Genomic DNA, 19164 nt, shown 5'->3' on the forward strand with positions numbered 1-19164 from the left:
GTCAAGCAAGGGTAACATTATGGTTGTGGAAAACAGGCATTGAGGGAGATGAATGAGTGATCTCTTCAGCAGCGACTCCATTCCTCTAAAACTTTGCCCACATGACTAATGCCATGTTCTTTTAGCATCCTAGAAGAGTTATCTTACAGCTGTTCAGAAAGTCATCATGCAGCATCAGGCTTGTTCATTGCATTGTACATCATTCCTCAGAGCTTGGCTTTTAGTAAGAAGGTTTCCACTGCAGCTTTTGATGCATAAACATTCAAAGTACATAGGAATTTCAAAACAGCATTTGTTTTCCCATGGTTTCCCTCGGTCTAACTCCTCCCAACACATTCTTTAAAATTGAACAGTTGGGCAGGAAAAGAAAAATGAAATATGTTACTAAAAATGTGGAAGTCTTTCCATTATGCCTATTTTATTATTTTCCCTTTAAAGAAATGAAAAGAAAATAAAAGAAAGAAGAACGGCATCTTTGAGACATACTAACGATAGATGAGGTAAAAGGCGGGCCCATATTCTTACAATTATAGCTGTTTTGAAGGACTTTGTATAACCAAATGCTGTAGCAAAACACACTGCTCAGAACTTCTCAACTGCTATGTCACTGGTTAGTAACAGTCCCTGACTTTTGTTTACTTGTAGCCACATCTTGTAAACAGTCGATAACAGGATAGGACATATTCATGATAATTAAAAGAAGTCATCCTTAAGGACAAAGACAGTTGGGAAAGCAAACTTTTGTACCATTTTCATGAGATTTTAACTAATGGAGTGGGAAATTTAAGCCCTTCTGTTCAATAGGGAAAGGACTCTGTGGTGCCTCTCAAAAGAAATGCCCGTTCAGGGACTGTTTTTAACTATTATTATCAGTTGTTCCAGAGATCATGCATCATTTTAATATGTAACATAATTAACATGCAGGAAACAGGCTTGGACCTGGAAGTATAAGTAGCAGAAACCAGTATATAAGCAACTGCATATCAGAGCAATACATCTTAAAGAAAACATGCTGTGGCTATTCATTCCTTTTATACAGTCATTGTTACATTCATACCAAATACAATACTTATTTTCTTTCAAATAAAACAAAAAATGGATTATTAGTAGGGATGACTAGTGACAAGGTCAGACAGACAGTAATGATTTTAAATGGTACAGCCACATATACACCATTTACTATAAAACTTCCAAAAACATTGACAAAAAATGGAAATCAGCAGAAAGACAAGGGGACCTTAAGAACAGCCTTTGGGTGGGTGTTCAATTCATTTGACACCTGTAGCACCTAAGAATCAACTCATTTCTGTTCGTAGAAATGTTACAGGTTTTGAATAGAACTGTTATTTGCAACTAGTGAAAATGCAAGTTGGGACATAAAGGAAATTACTTCCCTATTTTGAACTGAATAATAAATGGACGTGAAGAACAGACCCTTCTATTTGGTATAATGACAATCCCACAGCATTTATAATATGAATTAGTAAAAATATAATGGGAAATTATCATGGACAAGGAAATCAGACTACTTAATTTACTGACAAAACAAAGTATTTTTTTCTGAAAGTTTTCTCAGGCCCTCCGTTATTCTAATAAGGAAGGAATGTGCTTTAGATGTCTAAGCTGGAAAAACTTTGCTTTTTTATATCAAAACCTCAAAAATTTCAGTAAAAATTTCTAGATTGTCTGGATCTGAGGTGTTACTTAGAATTCACAAACATAATGGGAAATATTTCCAGCTGCAAAAATAAGCAAAGGAAACAAAGCAAAGGAAACTACCTAAGATGTCAAGGAACAGCTACTTTTTAAAAAAAAAAAAAGGCAATCAGAATGAAGTATGCCTTCTCCTTATCTGTTTGTTTGTTTTGCTGTTGTTGTGGGTTTAAAAAAAAAGTTAGACCAGTCTACCCAATCCTCGTATTCCACTCAGCTCCATAGCAGTTCTTCTGACCATAACACTAACAAAAAGTAGATCTACGAGGACATCTAGTGGGTCTCTATAAGATAACAGCTGGTGAAAAATACGAACTAAGGTTTCTACACCAGCATAACGCAGAAAAAGGTCCCACCACACTTCAGAATTGAAATGCCTACAGTGTCATTTCAATTCGTCAGGTTCTCATGATTCACACTGTAAGTAAAACAGCAGCATTAAAGGACGACGAGACTGATCTGATCGCCTTTTAGCAATGCTGGTTTGCATCATGAGACTGAAATATTGAAAGGACTTTCCCCAGCACAACTTCAGTTTCCTGAAAAATACAGCAGCGTATCTTAAACCATTTGTGAGAATTTATTTTCTCTTAACCCAACTGGCAAAGCTATCTCACCATTATTTAATTTTTACAAATTGACTTCAAGACCATAAAGACAGTTTGTTCACTACCTTGCAATTTTTGCAAAGGCAATTCATTACTTTGTCTTTTTGCTGTAATTCATACAGTTCTTTGTCAAAACTGTAGAACCAGCAGGTGACCTGAGTGGACATTTTGCCCTATTTTAGTAGCTATAAGAATGACTCGCAAGTTTTGAAGCAATGGCAAATTTATAGACCAATTCATTTTAAATTTCAAATCTGATTATGCCCTTAAAGAAGACTCCCAGCCATCAAAACTAACTGTACTTCTGAACAAACTGAAGCTATTTGGGAAATGGGGGGGGAAAAAAAAAAATCTAAGTCAAACTATATGGCCTTTTGTTTTCTAATACTCTCTTAGAATGAAGAGCTTATTTGTTTATATATTACTGTTTAAACGAATTTCTCTGGACCAGAAAGACCTCAGTATAGAAACATATTTTAAAGCAAAACATTGCTTCAAATAAATCCAAATTTCTTCTAGTATTTTGCTTCAAAGCAATGGAATTCATCATTTATCTATAGAAATTAGTTTCTTTCTGGTGTATTATTCGGTATTGATTCTTATCATATTGACTTGTTTCACAGTCTTCTGTGCTGCCCTGTGTTTCTGCCATGTCATTCTATCGTCTGAAAACAGATCTTTGGACACATTCCTCTTCATTCTTTGTATCCTTTCTGCCACAAGAGCATCTCACTCTTTTAGGGTAGCTTGCTGACACCACAGTAAGTTAAATAGTGAATAATGATAACAAATCATAAACTGAGAGTATTTGGTGTAATAGTGAAAAAGTCTCATTGTTTCACTTAGTTAGAATAGCTGCAGATGTATGGTATGGTTAGTAGTCTCAGTCTGGTACAGTAATGCCTCACTGTAGCTACGAAATATTTGATCCCTCTTGTTGTTTGAAAGAACAAACCCATGTAATACCAACACTGCCTTATATCCAGTACATTTCTTTGCAGTGCTTGTATTTCTAAGCAGAAAATACTTTCCATGTCTCAAATGCTGTTTCAATTTAAATTAACATGACTGTACACACTAAATGTCTGACAAGAGCCTTCATAGATTCTGTATATTTAGAAGTGGTATGACTCAGATTGATATGAAGTGGTCTATAAAGTTTATATTCTATACATAATAATACTAATAATGTAAAATGTTACAGTTTAGGTACTGAAAAGTCAGTGTGGCTCTACTGATCTAATAAATTTCAAAGCGAGCAAGCTGAGGAAAATAATCACTGCAGCTTGTTTCATGTCGAAAATACCTGTAGGTTTATACATTGAAAGTTAGTCACAAGTTTAATTCTGTCTGGCTTTCCTCTAATCTCCTTATTTGCCAATGAGGAGAAAGGAGTTAGAGGAGGACCGTAAGAGACTGTTGTGTTGCGCTCTGTGTCAGCTATGCAATGGAAGAGAAACTACAAAAAAACTGAACACAGATCGGATAATGAATTGCACTTAACCTGGTATTTGTCCCAGCCTAACTGATACTCCTAAAAATTCTTGAGATATCTCTAGAATAATTTAAAGGAAATAATTTAAATATTGCCAAGATATCACTTTGAAATAGGGATTTAAAAATAAGGTTGTAGAAAAAAGGGGGCAAAAAGGTGTAAGAGGGGAAAACTGCTGTATTTTCTTCAACGTCACCCTAATGTCCATGGGTGTAAACGATGAGAAACTTGTGGGTATGACGTCACTGCTACATGCAACATAAATAAAGAAAAGAACCAAAATACTGAACAAAAATACTCTCTGCTAGAGAAAGACAGGTTGGACCGCACTCTGGGCTACAGGGAACCCATTTTTACTCACAATAGATCACTATCAGTGTGCAGTTAAAATATAGTAGGGGCCGTGTTCCAAGGCAGCAAGAGGAAAAATAAATCAAAAGTTTGTCAATTGTCATAGATTACAAGAAATTCCTTCAAACAAATCAATGTACATATGATATGTCCCCTCTGGGGTTCAACCCCCACCGCTCACAGCAAGCACTGTCACTGGAAAAAATATAGAGAGAATTAGACCACAGCTGTTGCACAAAATGAAAGAAACAGGAGTAGGAGGTCATCCAGTTTAGAGATTTCATCCCAACATGGCTGCAGTTTTATATAAATGTATATATATATATATATGTATGTATTTGGCTCCTTGTTGCAAAAACTGTAGTTAAATGGAATAAGAAAGAGACTGGAAACATTTTTAAAAATATTAACAATCTGTAAATAAAATTTCCACATAAGCATTTCCCCAGACAACGTGACATCAGCATTCACAGGTTATTCAGGGAGTATGATGGATAAGGAGAAAGGGATGGCAAAGAAACTGCAAAAGGAAATCAAGGTTACAATTATCTCTATCCTCATGGAAAAGTACTGATCTGCCCTGAATTATTAATATTAGGCCTAACAGGTTTGGACAAATGGCTATGTAGGTCATACTCACGTTTAGACCCCAACATAACCACAAGATAGTCTTCAGACACTCTCTAAATTGATGTGCAACCTCAGATGCATTATTAAAGAATGCAGTTTTCAAGTGTCACAGGAAGATGCATTAATTAATGCCACCATAATTAAGTTTTCCATGTAAAGATGTTCTTTCACATTTAATTCACCTGAATGTGTCAATATGTTTACATACCAACCTTTCAGTTCATCTTACACATTTTCCACATTCAGCTGCCTCTAATTACTGTGTTACTTGGTAATTAAAAGATATCTATCATATAGGTGTACATATACACATGTGTAACTATTTGCAGTGTCTTTGAAAATCAAATTGAAATACTAGCTGTTGACAGATCAGTTGACAGTTTCCTAATTCAACAGGGAAGGAGTTTTCTTAATTTATGCTTTGTGTTGGTTAGACTGCATCTTTAAGCCCCATGATTTGCATAGCTTACAGATGGATAAGACAGTAAAGATTTTTTAAAAGTGATTAGTGGTTTGAAAGCTAAAACTGAGACATTTTATGTGATTAGTAGACTGCATCAAAATCAGGTCCCGTGAAAGAGATCTCAAGGCTGGCACCAAAATTTGAGAGATAAAACCTCACTTATTAGTGTTGAAATTTTTCATTTACATTTTTTGCCCACTGACCAAACTTTAAAAACAATGCAATTGTATTATTCCTAATAGCTGTGAGCATGCTCCTAAGTGGAAGATGTTCTCAGTGGTACTGAGAGTTGCCAGCTATGATGGCACTGTGACCCTTGTGTGTGTAGGAAAGCAGAGGGGAATGGGTAGGTGGGAGGAGAGGGAAGACAATAAAGGGAAAATTTAAGATTTTACTCTCACTGACCAATTTTTTCTTTTTCAGCTGACTCAGAGGATTCTCTCCTTAATGAGGAGTGCCCTCCTTCACTGCCCACTGCAGCAGCTCTGAGAGCTTCTTTCTTCTGCTGCCTCACTAACTCCATTTTTTTGATTTGTTTTTCCAACACCCTTTAATTTACTGGACTGATACATGCGACCATGCCATCTGGGACATTTCCTTGTGCTACACATAGAAGCTGTCTCTCTCACCCCTCCATGGCCCTACTGCTGATGTCTCAAAGGATACTATTTTCTCCCTGGTTTTCTAGTACTGAGGAGGTAACATTGATTCTCACTGATGCATGATAAAAGTTTCTTGCCTTTTATACTATGAATGAAGATTAGAAGTCTTTGGGAACTGTTTTCATACAGCACATGTAAAAAGCATGCACTATATGAAGGAGGAATAGAGAAGAACATACAAATAAAATGTTTGTTTGAATTATTTAACAGGTAACATATTTCTCTTTAACCGTTGAGCAAAGATTTGAGGCATCTGTAACTGGTTTTACTCAGCAGCCTCACTGGCTTTGGCAGCAGTTCATGGGTCACATTCTCACATGGATGAACTGCTCTTGGACAAATTTTTTTTCCAGTATTTTAGACAATGTATACATGCCTTCCTCATCAGGCATGCCTTCCATGTGCTTTCCTCTCCTCATGGCTACTTGGAGAATAAACATAGTGCTTCAGCTGCTTTCTCTCAAGTCTAATACTTTGTTGCACAAAAGGAGAGAGGTGGGAAAGGAGTTTCTTTAAAAACTCCAGCGATGTATTTTTTATTTCTAAAATCATCTTCATGAAGTCTTCAATTTCAGACACCTCTTAAAGGCAGAGAATGTGCAGTTCAGGCTTTCTTCCATCCTCTAAGACAGTACAGTGATAAGACTATGACTGAACCTATAAAGAAGTTTTTCCCTTTTAAAAATAAAGGTAAAATAGACATGATCAAACTCTTCTGAAATCTTTCAGTTTGCCTTATCAGCACTTTTGAACTGAATGATCTTTTTCATGACAGAGTATTATGAAATGTACATAAATATTCCGATGCTCATTGAGAGATGAATCCCTAAGTCCTTTTGAGATCAGTTTTACAAATACTCGAGTCAAACACATCTTTGGCTAAATGTGGTTTTGACATTTCCTGAAAAAAGTCCTTTCAAAGTATATATAGATACAATGGTAATCCCTCTGTATTTATAAAAATACAAAGTCTAATGACAATTCCATAACTCAACTATTTCTTCATGCAAATGTTCCAAACAATTTAGAGTAGACTTTAACTAAACTAACCACAGCATCACAGCTATTGAATATTCTAAAAGAATATATGTATGAAGCACTAATATTTAATTTCTTCCAGATAATCCCTCCTTCCAGTAAAATTTGTTGTCTTTATTTCAATAGTAATTTACTTCAATAGTTATATGATGCAATATTATTGTTTGGTGGGGGGGTTCTTTCACAGTATAGTGTTGAACAAGATGCGCAAAAGTTCTTTACAGAAAACTATTGCAGTTGATGGACTTCTGCATGGTATGAATGAGAGCAGAACTTCATTGTTACCTCAGTCTTAACTCAGAAACCTCCACAATTAGATGTAACTAGATTTAATTCTTCATATTTTGGTAGCTTTGGATCATAATGAACCTTTTAATGAAGAAACAGGTGTGAGTGGTGTGAAATGTAATAAAAGTATAAGGACTTCAGAAATACAAATGGTACTTGCTATGTTACTGTGTATTTATTTCTTAGCTTTTCTTACCACCATGTAAAATGTGTAAACATATGTACAGATACTCTTTAAAATGAACACTACATGAAAAGGAGAAGGAGTGATAGAAATATTACTTACGCCGTTTGCAGCCACATTTTTTTATCCTTTTGGGATCAGTGATGTCATCATGACAGGCCTTGCAGTAAAAAAATGCCCTAGAGAGACAGAATGGAAAAACTGACACATTTCTTAATACATATAAATGAAATCAGTCCCACATTTCCTCTTGTTGCAGTGCCAAATTAATGAAACATGCCAGCATTAATTTCCTTTCATCTCAAAAAACACTTAAACATCGAAAGTACAAAATATTTGCTGCAAGAACATTAATTTCAAATGTAAGACTCCAAATTAGTGTTTCTTTTAATATACTTCTATTTAAAAGGTAATTAGGAGAAAGGATGATAATTATGACACAGCGTATCAGTTAATTTGTCTTTTATCTTAGAAAAAAAGAGCATCCAATGAATTTTGTTGCCAATATATATTTGTTCTTATTAGACATATCATATTTTTATTTTTTTTCAAAGACTGTCTAGCACCCTGGGCCAATTTTTCATCCTGGTCACAAGCAGGACTTCATTATGAATAAAATGAGAGATTGCAATGTGACAGTAACAATAGATATGCTATCTACACAAAACCAGGAAGGGAAAAATCTACTCAAAATAATTTCCTAAAGGAATAAATAAATGAAAGAACCAAAATAATCTTGATTCAGACTATTTTTTTGTCCTTCATATCTGAATAAAGCAGAATCCTTTTGGGTTTGGAGTGACAGCCAAGATTTCAAACAAAATCACATAATTAGCAAGGTGTACCATTTAGGTTTCTACTCCTGTTATCAAATGGCTTGCCACTAGGTGAAGCACCAGGAGAACTAAGGAAGTAAAAAAGGGCAAACATTTGATTTTAATATATAATTAAAACAGAATTCCAATGTAATAAAGAGCCATTGGACTGCCCACAGGAAAGGTTAATCATGCCTGTCAAGATATCAAGTCATGTAAGGCTGCTGTGACAGATTTCATGAGGATCACCAAGCTAGCCTCTAGCTGGACAGCTAGTTTACTAGGATTCTTGCTGGTGTAACAAATTATACACACTTTTTAACCTGCTGAAATTTCCCTGTGCTTATCCATATTCAAGATATGGCAGCTCAATGCCTATCTTCCCAACCCTCTCCCATTGCACGCTTCTCAATATAAATTGGCAGTAAGAACCAAAATTGCTGCTATGCAACCACCCATGGATTTTGGCGACAGTACTGGATGGTTGGATTGCAACAGTGGGGAGATCCTTGGAACAGAACAATCTGTAGTCCAAAATATAAAAAAGAAAAATAATAATAATACACAGCCTCTGAATAAACACAACCTTTGGTAGTTCAGCTAGAATGATTGCTACCAATTCTTTTTAGACTAATTAATGTCCATCCCAGGTGTAACTATATTAAAAGTAATGTTCAGAAACACAAACTAGATACCTAATTCAAATAGTTATCTAAATTATTTTTACATCTGAATAACAACCCTGGTAATTAAGTGGCCCATCAGGAGAGTCTAGCGTATGAGATATGCACCAGAGAATACAAATTTAAATTTGCAGTAAGACCTCATTGAATGTTATTAACATTTCTAAAATCAAAATGTTATGCTAGCTACTAGCAGAAGATGTAAATCCTAATTGTAACAAACTTAATTTTGCTAATAAGCTTTGAGGAAGATTACTGTTTCAGACTGTGAAACTGTCTTACTATTTCAAGGAAGCAGAATGTAAAGTGAGAGAGCCTTCTCTGAGCTATTTGCATACTTTTCTGTTAAAAACATTCTGGACTTGGAATCATAGAATGGTTTTGTTTGGAGAAGACCTTTGATCACCAAGTCCAACCATTATCAGACTCTACCACATGTGGTGGTAAACCATGTCCTTTAGCACCACATGTGCGTCTTCTCAGCATCTCCAGGGATGGGGATTCAACCACCTCCCTGAGGAGTCTATTGCAGTGTTTGAGAACCCTTTCAGTGAAGTTACTTCTAGTATCCAACCTAGACCTCCCCTGGTGCAACTTGAGGCCATTTCCTCTCATCCTTGTTACTAGGGAGAAGAGACAGACATTCACTTCACTACAACCTCCTTTCAGGTAGTCGTAGACAATGTAGGGAGATGGTCGTCTTCAAAATCTCCTTCCACTAAAAAGAAAGCAAATCTTCTCCAAGGAAATGAGAATAATTTATTTTTTTACAAACCATGAGTTGTCATCAAGACATAAGGCAAGGAGGAGAAAACTATCTCCAACTATTACGACTTCTTCCCAGTCCAGCTGTAAGCCCTTCTATTGAGTAAGAATCCACTATCACTAACATTCCCTCAAACTTCATGACATGAATTGGATACAGACAATTTCTACAGATCATGTTTCTGAAGTCCACAGCAGGGCAAATGGCCTAAAGATGTGCAAAGTCAGAAGCAGTGATTACTGTAATATAATTATCCTTCTATATGACTGGGTTGAATTAAATGAATCTGAAGCATATGGATTTCTGATGTTATTACTAACATTTAAACAAAGAAAGAATAATAAAGATGCCATTCCTACAGCTTGTATTCTATTTAAACACTCAACATTTTACATGAAGCTATTTAGCTAGGCATAATTATTTCTAGGTACAATTCTTTCTATTGTTCTAAAAATGTAAAAATAATTCTAGCAAAAAGATCAATTAAGCATTGCATGTTATATTTCATTCTGGAATATATATTTGATAAATATGAATAGAAGAATTCCCTCCATTAGGGTGTAACACAAACCCATAATAATTACATTTGAGTTTGGTTGAATTTGATATATTTTACTTGATTAAAAACCCTTTTTTTTCCCCACTCCAAAATACCTCAATTTTAGAGTATTTTTCTAACTCTAATTCATAATTCAAAAGGGTGAAATCAAGACTTTACATAATTGGCTTTGTTAGTTGAAACACACATGATAATCATTTGCTTTGACCAGAACAGCTAAGAAATGTGGTAAAGGAGGGGAGCATGTTTCTAAAAAAACCCTTCTGCAGAAACCAAAGTGAATTAGGAATTTTGTTTCAGCTTACTATTAGGTAAAACATGCTAGATGGATGGTGTGTAAAATTTCTCTGAATTACATTAATAATAGAAAATTTGTCCTTGTTAAAAATATGTCAGGTAATTTTTACTTACAGCATGAAATTATTTCATAGGAGAGTATAAAAATCTTATAAATAATAATATAAAAACCCTAGCATCTCAGTAAAAGAATGTGAAGACTGTTCTGTATTCACATGGAGTTGTGCATCCTCTCATCAGAAAGAACTATATGCTGAAAAGCAGCATACCTGAGGCAGTGCTGGATGCAAATACTCCAAAGATGATGTTAGAAATATGAGAGGACAGGAGCATTGCTGTGCTGGTCACTATGCTTGTCTTATCCAAAAATTATCTCAGTTCTTTAATGAAAATAGAAGTCAAATTTTCAGTGATTTCACTGTTTTGACATTTTGACTTCCTTTAAATATTTGTAGCAAATATGCTTTGCTTACATACTACTTTCACTGTAATTTAATGATTAAAAAATTAAGTTAAAATTTGAATATTTTATTCTAAGAATAGGATTTAGCTAAATCAAGGAAAATATTAAGTAAAAATCAGATTCTTGGTAGTATGCCTTACAATAAAAACACAAATCCACAAGGAAGCACTCAGCTGCAAACATTCCTTCTTTTCTTTTTTAAATGAATCTTACCCACATTGAATAATTATTTCTTTTTAGAATTATTTTCTCACATTGCTCTTTTATTGCTTCTAAGCATATTAAAATCCTAACAAGTGTATACAAGTTTGGTCCTAAACACAATACCACAAATCCCCTTTTCATTTAACCCAAATCTAATACAACCAACTGAAAGAACCCCTGAAGTTGTCCACAATGGTTGGGATTGCTGTAGCTCAATATTTTTTACTATGAAGCCATAGAGTATGTAGTTCCAATAAGGAAAAATTACAAGAATTATTATTCTGCTAACGCAGTTATGGAATGACTACAGTAGCTTGCTCACATCAAATATTTGCTACAGTCCAAATCTGAAACTCAGACAAAACGGCATCTCTGTCCTCTCTCCAAGTAATTCCATTGAGACAACTTAATTATAGACAAATTGGTATACATTTTCTAGTAGGATTCACGAAAAAAATACATTCATTTCTCTTCACATTTGCTATAAAATTATTTTGTTTCCTTGATATTTGGGACTGTAGTTAAAAAACAGTGTGCACATACAGTTGGTTCAGTAGAGTATCAACTAAATTTCCCCTAAGAATCTTTAAAGAAAAATAATGAAAATTAGGTGATGTGTTTACAACTTAAGGAAAAGCAGAAATTAAATACACTATGTTTAAATTTAAAGATAATATATGTTTTACCTTTTTACTTCTTTGGCATCACTTGCAATGAAGAATCCTAAAGTACCTTCTTGAATCTTGACATGGTTTCCAGGATTGATTAATATACTGCTCAGTGAAACAAGAACAAAAACAACAGACCATGAGCTTAAGTTATTTTAAACTGAATGTTCAAAAATATCTTATTTGAATCTGTTATAGGGGACCCACTAGTTAGGAAAGGCTGCAAAGAAATTTCAAACCATTCTTCCTTGAAATTTCTAATTGAATAGCAGGTTTACATCCTTTTTACAAAAACTTTATCTGAGACACTCACATGCCTCTGCCTATAATCACATCATTTAAGTATTTACATCTGTTTTCTTATGTTTTTACATTAAATATAGACTATACAAAATAACAAAGAATCTCTAAAACATGGTGTGTGAACCTGAGTATTTCAGCGTTCTTGCTCTGTCATACAAAGTGGTGAGAAATGCACAGCACGGTGGAAAGGGAAGAATAAGCAACCACCATTTAATAACAATAAAAAATAATCTATGAGACTAAACCCTTTGATGCAAATTTTTGCCAATTTCTAGTGAAATATAATGTTAATGGGACCCCTATCTGAACATATAATGTTATTGTTTAAAATAATAAATGCACACATACACTGAAGGGGAATGGTACAAGACAACCAGTCACGACAGCTGAAAAAACATAAACATGAATAGAAAATTTTTAAAACACTGCTATGCAGCCATCAAAGAACAAAAATAACCCAACCACACTGACAGAATAGCCTCATCTAAATTTGATGAAGGAAATCATAAACTACTATCAAAAACTGAGGTAGTCCATGTCTCTCTATGAAGTATGATTGTTGTTTTCACAAAAATGTAAAAATATATTTTAGGTGAGGCACTTGGAAAAGTACCAAGTTAAATATGAATATACAGATAGATGTAAATATATTCACCAATAGATTTTATTAATGTGTAATAGATTTGATTAATATGTAATAAATTTTATTAATGTGTAATTCAATTAAGTTTTTGACTTGTTAAAACTTAACAATGCTTGTCAAAAGTTCTCTGGTTTTAATCTTTTATGAAAGCTCAGCCTTTGTAAGTCTGAATGTAGTAATCAGACACATATGCAATTTACAGTAAATAAAGAGTACCAGCAATTTAAGTGCTTGTGGATTTAGCACAAATTGGCTTATACAAAAATAAAGCACACTTCTGAACAAATGTATGATATTAAAATTTGAAAGCCAAAAGTCTTTCATGTTATTGTTAGGAGGGAAAATAATAGTTCTCGGCATATATCTCATCCAAGGTGTCATTTATCATTTATATGTTATTAATAAATTAGTGTGACCAAAAAAAAAAATCTACCTGAAAGCTTTATGAGCACATTGTTTTGTGTGATTACACACACCCATAAGGCGCTATGGAAAGAATATGCAGGCTTAAAAATAAAGTGCTCCTGAGTTAAGAATTATGGTCATGCAGCCATAATTTAGCCCCCATTAAGTAGATGCTATGACATATTTCCTAATTCAATATCCACAAACTACTTTTTTTCTCACAGTCTGCAACTTCATAAAGTGGTATTTTATTGTCACTATTCAAAGTATGGCTTCTTGTAGTCTGTCTTTTTTTAAAATCAGTGTCAAATTTTTCTTCTGTGTTTTTATTCAGTATTCATCATTATAGCACTCAAACAGATTCAGAGAGTCTTAGTGTCCAAACCTTTTATCATGTCTGCAACTGCTCCACGTTTCCGTCTCCACTAAAAACGTGGAGACTTTCCTCTTCCCTGTCTGCTACTACTTAATCTCCTATTATACTGAAAATTTATTTGTTAAACTCAAAAATATTCTACAGATGCTAATCTCATTTATTTCTACTGTGCTGGTCTTTCTAAAATACTCACAGACTTGTACTATAGTTTGGGTTGGGTGTTTTTCTTAGGTACAAATGGCTACTGCCCTTATTTCATTATTTGTCCTTAATCACAGAAGTACTACAGCTTTTCAGTGAAAATGGATGAACACTTTTCTTTAATCAGACTCACCTTTCCCACATGCCTCCCTCCTGCCCTTCTTGACATATGTAAACAGTCAAAAATCCCACTAAAAGCACTTAAACTCCACAACCTGAGGTAACCACTGGATATGTGAATGTTCACTCCCCCTCACAGAACTTGAAATTTTACAAAGAAATAAGCAACTGAAGCAGTTCTTTTAAGAGGCAGTGAACATAATCTTAAATCAGAAGTAAATGGTTTCATTTAAGATGTAATATATTGTGAGCATGATTTTGTATCTCAAGGCTTTCTGAGACACATGAAATTAATTCAGATGGGTCAGTGTAGAGACTTTATTTTTTGTCAGATTTTATACTTCGTTCACATAGGCTTATTTTCACAAATACATAGTACTTATTGCCACAAAATATGGATGTGGTCACAGTATGACCTAAGCAGCAAAATCTTCTGTTGGGAACAGAAATTAATTTGCCCCATCACTGCTACTGGCAGAGTTACAGCAAAGGCTCATAAAGCTTTGGGTTTATATACACACTGATACTTAACTAGAACAAAAGCATGAGTAATTACTACTGAGTCTATATGGATTTATTAAATATGCTGCTTATTAAAGCAGCCATTGAATTATTTCTTATGAGACCTGCAGTGTCATTATCTAAAGTTATGCTTTGATAAGCACTCACTCTAATATGTACAGCAAGGGAAATGTTTCAAATTAAAAGAATTGAATACTGAGAACAAAAGAGGACAGAGAAAAATAAAATGGGCTTATGAGCATACCATGAAGAGTGCATTCATCAGTTACTTAGATACACATGTATCCATTTAAGCAGGTCATGAAAATATGAACATATATATATATATCCCCACAGTTGAGAAGATAAGTACAAGGCAAATAAATCAGAGTTTTAAGAGAGAAAGGTTCAGCTAATGTCTCATTTTTATGCATCTCCAAGGCTGAGGAGTTTTGCAGATATAGGAACTTGTAGGAAAAGGGAAACAAGGACTCATTATGTTTAATAACTATATACATATAGCTAATCCTTATGCACCCTGTGCCACACATTTGGAAAAAATGCTGTTCAAAGTGACATCCCTGACTTTTCCAAACATGTTTTCATCATAAAATATAATTTGATTTTTAAGTCTCCTAAATCAGCTCATGAAATTAAGCAAGGAAAATCAAATATTTTCAAACCTTCTAAGATTTCTGATAAAAATGTATCATTTTTTCACATTTCTAGTTTAGGTTACCTCAGAAACTAACAGTAATAGCAAGCTCAAAAACTTTTAGTCATAATTTCCTTAACAATTCCAGTTTCAGAAAAATATTCCTCAGAACAAAGCTTTTCATGACAGAGGTCACATGTCACTGCAAACAAATCACTCTCTCTTGCTTCTTCACGCATGAACATTTAGAATACGTGGCGATTACAGCCATATAAATAATGTGTTTAAGAGGAATTTAATGTACTTCACCAGCATCAACTTAAGAGAAGCCAGTTCCATTAGTCTATCATACTATGACAATGTGCAAGCCAATTCTGAACAGAATATGAAGTTTGGAAATCTCCACTTTACACTTACATGCCATCTAGCAAAAGTTAGTCTATTGGCTAAACAAGATTCACATGGTGACTACAAGCAAGATCACACATCTAAGAATAATGAAAATGTCACACATCAAAAAAATTAGAAATCACCCTTGAATTTAGTTCTACTCTCAGGCATCAATGAATAAATCACAGAATGTTTTGGGTTGGAAGGGACCTTTGAAGATCATCTAGTTCCAACCTAGACAGGAATATTTTACAGCAGAACAGATTGCTCAAAGCTACATCCAACCCAATCTTGAACTCTTAAAGTTCAGGAAATACTCAGGAACAACAGTATCTATACAGCTGAAACTGAATTCCCAGACCATGATATACTAGCAGGAGGAGGACAAATGGGAATTGATGTGTATTTGACATATACAGTTAAAAAAAAAAGGGCAAAAGAAAAAAAAAATTCAAATGCAATCATGAAAATTCTAGACAAGCGTTTAAAGATCTCTTTCATTGTCCAGTGCAAATTTAAGATAGGACATTATGTCAGTGGAGGATAGAGATCAGTTAGCATCTCTGACAGAGTGTTAATTTTGTTTAGTCACTGGATGGATTATATATTTCTGATGTTTTAAGTATACACACTACAGTCAGTAAAATAGACATACATATAAATACCTGTTAAGCAATTATTTTTTTTACCTGAAACTAGCCTAGGTATGCTAAATACCTTTTTGGTAGTGTAAGGCTAGCTGATTGGCTGCATAATACAACAATATCATGACTTAGATAAATACCATATTATGTCTTCCTTTAAAGCATTAAAAGTAAGCTAAGTTTTTGATTACTAATTGCAGGTCTTCTATGTTTTGATGAACTTGAAGGCATTTGATGGAGAACCTTACAGCTGGAGGTTTGCACTGTAGAACAATTCATGGGGCAGGACTAATTCCCTCCAACTATTTATTTTCTACTAATTTCTGCTATTGGGTGTTTTGTATTTGTCTCCTGCTTTCAAATATCGTACATGCTGGACTCAAAATATTTTTCTTGGGCTGAAACAGCATTAGAAGCTTTGAAGGCTAATATCTTTTTCATGCTATTAGAATACATAAATCACAATTTTTAATAATTTTTAAGTATATAAAAAAATTGTATATCTTCCTATAATACTGAGCTATCTTCTGTGTGAGTCAATATTGCAGACACAACAATCAGCTTTAGCGCCTGAATCACCATTACACTGTATGTGTGTAGTGGTCAGCCACTTGCTAAGCGATCTGGCACTGCAATTTGCTTTGCACAGCTTGAAAGTGAGTAGGCTTCCATTACTGCTGAACTCTTAATCTAGACACAGCATTTATACAGTGGATGACTATAGGGTTTGTGTAACTGTCAGTCTTTGAGAGAAAAATAGGGTTCTTATTAAGATGGTAGTGGTGCAGTGAAGGTCTTAAAACTGCTGACAAAGGCATGTGGAGATGCCCAGCTAGTATAGCACAGAAAATAAGCAATGGTAACAATATTTTAACAGCACTATAGGAAGACTGAAAAATGGAAAATAAAGTTAAGGTCAATCTGTAGAGACACTCAAAGAATCCTTTAAAGAATTTTCTTTGTCAACAGGCTCATTTTTGTATTATTTTTGTTTGTTCTTACTTTGAAAGTTACATTTTACAAAGCACTAAAGGTGGGATTCAGCTCATCTCTCTCAGAATGGAAGGAGTTTTCAAGAAATTTCTCTCTTCCCTTGCAATCATGGACTAAGCTTGGATAACTGAAAGGAGATTAGACATCTAATGTTGAGATTGATAGTTAGGTGAGATGAATCCCATTATCAGTGACCAACTTAACATCCCTGCATCAAAGAAACTTTTCTGATTCAGTAAAACTCCCTCCACTTTTATTTATTTTTCAGATTTATGGCTACCCTTGTAACTGCCATCATCCTTGTCTAAAAAAAAAAAAAAAAAAAGATCAATTGTTGAATTAAATGTAAGACAAATGGGAAAATTTTGACTAAACAAATGACACAAGCTGCAATAACTCTGCTTTAAACCTTGTGGTAGATGTGCTGTACCATTCCCCGTGTGACTTAAACAGTAGCAATATCATCTAGTAATAAGGAAGATATAATATTGTTTAATTGCTATTAATATATTATGGAAAACAGGACTGTGTGGTAGTACTGACTATAGCTACCACATTTTAAAATAAAACCAACTATTATTCTTGATTGTTTTCTGCCACGCCCAGATGAAATGCACTACTATTAGCATAATTGCCACTTAAAATGTACCATGTCCTTCATACAACCAGAGAATTAGAATCACAAAATTAGCTTGAGACAGAATTTTTTGCTTCAGGGTATGTTTTGACATGGAGTGTGAAGGTAGGTGCACAAATCCCACAATGGGAGTTGTGTACACACCAGCTTCACACTGATCGTAACTCTAAAGTATTGCTTCTTTCTTCTGGGCTCTATCATTGGCATTAATTCAGATCCACATTGCTCTACACACAAAAATCCAGTAAGACAATTAAAAGAGTACAAGGCAAAAGACACAGTGCACATTACATGCTACAGTATATTAAAGCTTAATTCCTATAAGCATATAAAAGGTTGCTCCCAGGAGTTAAGTTCTCTACAACATCAACTAAAAAGTCATGATCTACAGGATGTATGTGAGGTATTTTACTGGGGCATAGTCCAAACTAGTTCAACTGTGCTGGCAAATTAATACACTTTGAAACAATGAAATTATTCCTTCTGGTTCCAGAAGTACAATGAAGCAGCACAATGTATTTTATTCTGGGAGCAAGCAACTTCACTTGGTACAACACTTCCTCATATTGCTCATCATGCCGCATTAACATGCCTTCACCACAAGATAATATATACTTAAAAGCAAGAAGCAAAGTAGATGTGCAACAACTACAGATCCTTGAAGATGTTAAGTGTTGCAGTAACTTCTCTGCAGTTGGATATCAGTAATGCCAAGCTGACAGGAAGCCACCTCTCTTTTCACACATCTACCCAGAAACCACAGGAGGAAAAAAAAAAAGAAACCACAAAACCACAAAAAAAACATATACAACACACACAAGGGAACAGATATGGAAAGTACAGTTTATAGAGTATGTCAAAGAAGGAAACTGAAATGTCTGGACAATGAGAATGTGTCTCCAAAGAGAAACACTGACAGTCAGACAGACTTGTATAAGCAACCATGAAGATAAAGCTGAGAAGAGAAAAGAGGAGAGGACATAAAAGAGCACACCTTGTTTACTTCAGCGAAACCAATAGCAGCAAGACAGATTGTAGACAAGGGAAGGGTTCACAGGATGGGATACAAGAAGAAAATGCAGAACATGCCATCTCAAATAAAAATTGATAAAACAAATACATTTGGTAACATCTTCATAAACGAGCTTAATAACCCTCATTAAAATGAATGTGACATATAGTACAAACTATCCATGACACTTTCACTGCAACAGTACAACAGTTGTAATGAATACTGTATTATGAAGTACTGGGCTCAAAACAGGACCAACAACGCAAAGAAAAAGCTATTTTGTTGTTGTTAATGGAAGGTGAGACTACCAGAGAACACAAACCACTGTATTTTAAGACATGTTTCAGAGAAGGATTCTGGGGAAAGAAGGACATCAGTGACGGTGTGAATATGGAGA

General features: G+C 34.5%; 1 protein-coding gene across 4 annotated transcripts in view; it reads right to left on the minus strand.

The window, feature by feature from the left end:
• Window positions 1-19164, minus strand: part of KCNMA1 (potassium calcium-activated channel subfamily M alpha 1) — a 413411-nt gene that overhangs the window by 90073 nt on the left and 304174 nt on the right. For 3 of the 4 annotated variants that reach the window (XM_054382054.1, XM_054382052.1, XM_054382053.1), the window contains exons 17-18: window positions 11906-11992; window positions 7535-7611 (exon numbers count right to left, since the gene is read on the minus strand). In XM_054382054.1, coding sequence (XP_054238029.1) covers window positions 7535-7611; window positions 11906-11992 — 164 coding nt within the window. Of the gene's footprint in view, window positions 1-4177; window positions 4187-7534; window positions 7612-11905; window positions 11993-19164 lie in introns of all 4 variants that reach the window. The other variant, XM_054382055.1, reaches the window with a different exon arrangement.

The sequence above is a fragment of the Indicator indicator genome, chromosome 7 (genome assembly GCF_027791375.1).
Source record: "Indicator indicator isolate 239-I01 chromosome 7, UM_Iind_1.1, whole genome shotgun sequence".
Lineage (NCBI taxonomy): Eukaryota > Metazoa > Chordata > Aves > Piciformes > Indicatoridae > Indicator > Indicator indicator.